At 52.6% G+C, this 4,540-nt stretch overlaps 1 protein-coding gene across 1 annotated transcript; it reads right to left on the bottom strand.

Annotated features, from left to right (window-relative positions):
- Positions 1 to 837: 837 nt before the first annotated feature.
- On the bottom strand, positions 838 to 3,973 carry LOC146756105 (uncharacterized). The gene is made up of 8 exons (XM_085524920.1): positions 3,879 to 3,973; positions 3,578 to 3,697; positions 2,928 to 3,051; positions 2,514 to 2,600; positions 2,326 to 2,430; positions 1,875 to 2,014; positions 1,630 to 1,697; positions 838 to 1,151 (listed from the first exon to the last, which is right to left on the bottom strand). Exons 1-8 carry the CDS (start codon positions 3,930 to 3,932, stop codon positions 1,064 to 1,066), a joined length of 786 nt encoding a protein of 261 aa, XP_085381046.1. The 5' UTR covers positions 3,933 to 3,973; the 3' UTR covers positions 838 to 1,063.
- Positions 3,974 to 4,540: the final 567 nt, after the last annotated feature.

Here is a 4,540-nt window from a genome sequence, read left to right on the forward strand (position 1 = left end):
AGGACGCTAAAGCCAAACATGGGGCAAAGCAATGGCAATGGCACCTGCAGCACGGACACCCCGCAGCTCTGCCCGGCCCTGCACCTTCATAGATGATCCCGCATCCTCCCCGCTGGGTGGGCGGGGAGGAACGAAAAGGGACGGGATGGGGATGGGGTGGGATGGGATGGGATGGATGGGGTGGGATGGGATGGGATGGATGGGGTGGGATGGGATGGGATGGATGGGGTGGGATGGGGATGGGATGGGATAGAGATGGGATGGGGATGGGATGGGGTGGGATGGGATGGGATGGGGAATGGGAGGGAATGGAAAGGAACGTAAGGGCTGTGCCAGCAATGCCGCCGCCAGAGGCCGCCCAGGCCCCGACCACCGGGGTACCACGAAGCCACGGCGGCTGCTGGGGCCGCTCCCTGCACAGCGGCTTTGCCCCCAGCTCCTGAATCCCCCGTCGTTGTGTTCCCCCATGAGCCCCTGCCCTGAGTGCTGTGCTTCAGCCTCAGTTATTGAGCCCACTGTTACTGCCTTCTCAAAGGGTTGCCCAAGGAATCAGAACAGCAGAGCTCCCATTGGGCCCAAGGCAGAGTTTTGCTGAGGGTGAAGGAAGGAGGAAGTTTCAGCCCTGGATGGACGCCATTCTGTGCCCACAGAGGAGCTTTGTGCCCTCGATGCTGAAGCAGCACCCAGAGCTGGCGGCGGGTGCAGGACCTGAACTCAGAGCCACAAGGAAATCAGAACAGGATGCAGTCAGTGCTGATTGTCACTGCTTTGACTCGGCTTTAAGACTGTGCAGAGTCTCAGAAATACCCACAGAGTAACAACAAAAAGGAGCAGGGCTGGAAAGGAACAGGGCTGGTTTTAATTGTTGTTGTTTTAAACTGTCCAATCAGGCGATGGTGTTAAGCCGTCATGTCGGACAGGTCCAGAAGGAGCTCATCCACATCCTCAACGTCACATCAGTTTCTCCTTCCAGTTCTTCTGTGAGCTCCATCAGAAGCTCCTCAAGGTTGTTGTCTTCAGTGATGGCTGCTTCCCCCGCCCCTGTGCAGCTCAGCTGCTAATTTTATGCCCCTTGTGAGGAACATGATGTAGTGCTGGATTCCTCTGGCTGTGCCATGGGGTCTGCATGGCTTCCTGGGAGCAGCTCCAGACTTGTGGGAAGGAAAAGAACAATCTACGTGACATTTCTGAGATGTGCTTTCAGCTCTGAGGTCTGTAGTTGACCCTCCCGCCCCTCACACCCACATAGGGATGGTGATTCGATTAACCTGCGGCTGCCTTTGGAGTTAAGGAAACCAGCAGGTGCCTTTTTCATCTGTTCAAGTAGAGCAGTTTGAGTCTGGCAATCAGGGGCTGGGCTTTGTAGCAGAAACACATTGCCACCCTCAATGCTTTGTCTGTAAACATGTCAAGAAATCTTCCTCTGCAAAATCCTGCTTGCTGGCTGAGGTACTTTTCCCCATGAACTCAACAGAGGTTTTGACAAAGCAGTTTCAATGATCTCAGATGACCTCTTCCTTTGTTGCATTATGCCATGACACATCTCAAACACCCCATTTTCCCCCAGTGTGAAAGAACTTCTGTCTGATGGGAAAAGGGCATTAAGGAAGAACAAGTTGTGGTCATCACCTGCTTGGAAGCTTTATGACTTCGGTGCTGAGCACGGTGTATTCGGGCGGGACTGAAGCAAGAGTCTCCTAGGAAGAAACAAGACAGAGTATGAAGCACAGGTCAGAGTTTCCACAAGTACCTTGTGAGACATCTGCTGCCTTCAAGGGAAACAGAAGAGCTGTAGAACACTTGGAATTTCTTCCTTTTCTTCAAGGGCAATGTAAACCTTTCATATCCACTACTGCTTTTTCCACTGCTCTTACCATTGGTAGTTTTTTAGCTGGGGGCTCATCCGCGTCCTCAGCAGCAGATGGATGAATTTCTGCTGCTTTTCGTTTCTGTCTCCGCGTTGGGGGGAAGGTGTTTTTCCAATCAATGGGCCTCACAGAGACCCTGCGCCCACCTAAAGTAAAAGGAAGAGAGAGCTGGTACTGTCTTGCTGCGCCTCAAGAGAGATCAAGTTCTCTTATCAGTCCCACCACCCTTCCACAAAGTTAAATACATTTGGCCAGTGGAATTGCAATGCCCTGTCCGGGATTCTCAGCCATGTTTTGCACACGGTCATCTCTGTGTACCAACAACGCGTACAAAGGAACAAAGAAACCCAATAGCTGCACTCAGTAATAATCCAGGGCAAGGAAAAGTCTGACAGAGAGCAATGCAAAATGACAGCACTGCTTTTCTGAGGCACCGTAACGAGTTCCTCGTGCTCACCTTTAACTCTTTTCTTGCAGGGCGATTCCCCCGCTTTTCCCTTCTCCTCCTCTGACCGTTTGCGTTTAAGTCCAGCCGGGCCATGGGAGGAAACTGGGATGTCAACTGCAAAGAGTCCCGGGAAAGAACAGTCAGATCTCAGTAGAAAAACAGAGCATCAAACCCAGGAGCCTGTTGAGTATCTGTACCTCTCTCTGGTGCCTTGTCAACCTCTGTCTGGTTCCCCAGACTTTTTGCAAGGCCGCTCTTTGGAGGAAGGCCACTGGTGTCAACTTCTGGCAGAAAAGAAACAAGGAATGATTGATGAGCGTCTCTTTGGGGGCAGGTTTGAGCACAGTCAACCACAAGCTTCACATTTTCAAGCACTGTTTGTTACATTTGCCTTCCGCTGCCCAAATGCTGTGCAGTCAGCACAGACCTGCAGTGCATCTTCCTCACTCCAGAAAAAGCCCAGCGCTGCTCTGACAGCCAAAGCACAGACGGATATTTCACTATCACGACTCTCCCCTGCCACCCCAATGAATGGTGACATGCATCCCGCACCCGCTCAGAACTGACATTCAGAATTGAGCCTTTCATGCTTCACGCCATCGGACACTCACTGTGGCTCAGCAGTGCAGTTGGTCTGTTCCCACCGCGTTCCTTCAGGTGACGAAAGGCGCAGTGTGGTTTCTGGCAGCCTCCGGGCTGGTTCTCCCAGAAGCAGGGAATCAAACTGCGCTGCTTCTGCAGAGAGAAGGAAAGAAAGGGCCATGGAAACGGGCACATCAGGTCTGCAGGGAGATGCCGCGCTCCAACAGCCATCAGAAACCATTGTGTGGAGCCTTAGCTCTGTACCCTCATTTCCTGCCCCTCCTTTCACTACTCCAAGCAGCCAGAATGAACTGCTCTGGAGAAATCCAGGATGGAGAAGGCCCGATAGGGCACAACCGAGCCCTGTTGGCAGGAGGGCAGTGCCACTCTCTCCTACCACCCAGCTCCAGCAGCTTTAGGAGGCTGAGCAATGCGAGCTTTTTGCATCTGGGGAGAAAATGCTTTTGGCTCCTAATGCAAACATCTCCCGCTGTGATATACCTAAGGCACTGAATTCTCTGCCTTCTTTACCTCCTCCCAGTCCCCTCTAGAAACAGAAACCAGTAAGATTTTCACAGCAAACATATCCAGCCTGCAGAAGTGCATTCAGCCCAACCACAGCCATGAAAAGTGGTGTTGTAGACTAAGCTGGAAAGCACATCTTTAGGCAAACACTCACATCAATCCTCATGTGACGGAACTTGCAGTTACTCCTCGAGCAGCCGCCCTCCATCCACAGTCTGCAGACTCGTTCGCTCCCCAGAGCCGCTTCACAGTGGCGGAAGGGGCAGCTGTCTCCCTGCAAGCACAAGGAAACCACAGGAAAATAAGAGCACAGCCTGAAACATGTCCATGCCATTAGCCCAGGCTGTTAGCAGCGCTATGAGGGTAACATCACCAGCAGGTCTCCCCTGCTCCACCACTTTCTCTTCAACATGAGGAAATGGAAGAAAACCCAGGCAGAAGAAAGTCAACCGTACCTTAGTGCAGGTGGAGTAGAAGTAGAAGTAGCAGTCGCCTCTTTGCTGAGACATGGTGAAATTCTTAGAGCCCGTCTGGGTTATCTCCAGAGGAATTCCCTGCTCTTGCAAAGAGACGGTTGTGCTCGAACTGCTTGGATCCCCAAAGAGTCCTCTCGGACCGGAACCCTACAGGAAGTGCCTACAAGGGAAGAATCATGAGGAATAAGCATTTTCCCAGCTTTCTTTTGATGCAGTTTGGGCTCTCGAGGAGGGCAATGCCTTGGAAGCAGCTGATTGCAAGAACTGTGCCAGCTCTGGAACCAATGTGTGTCTAAGTGCCATGACTTCCCCAGCAAGTGCTGTTCTCCATCCCACCAGCAGTTATATACCTTGCAGCATACATTTTGTGTTCCTGCCATGAGAAGGACTCCATCATCTACCCTTGCTGCAGCTGCAGTGGATGCAGCGCTACCACTCACACGTTTGAGAAACCTCCAGTTCTGGCTTACCCGGGCACAGCTGCAGTTCTCCTCCCTTCCAGCTAACACACCAGTGCAATGGCTGGGCAACACTGTCAGTGAGAGCAGGTAGCACCAGCAGCCACCACCACCGTCACTGCCAGCCGGGACAAGGGCTGACACAGCGTGTCCACACTCTGCGCAGCACTCACGGCTCTGGCA

The sequence above is a fragment of the Coturnix japonica genome, chromosome 28 (assembly GCF_054131305.1).
Source record: "Coturnix japonica strain WE chromosome 28, WE-NBRP24, whole genome shotgun sequence".
NCBI lineage: Eukaryota > Metazoa > Chordata > Aves > Galliformes > Phasianidae > Coturnix > Coturnix japonica.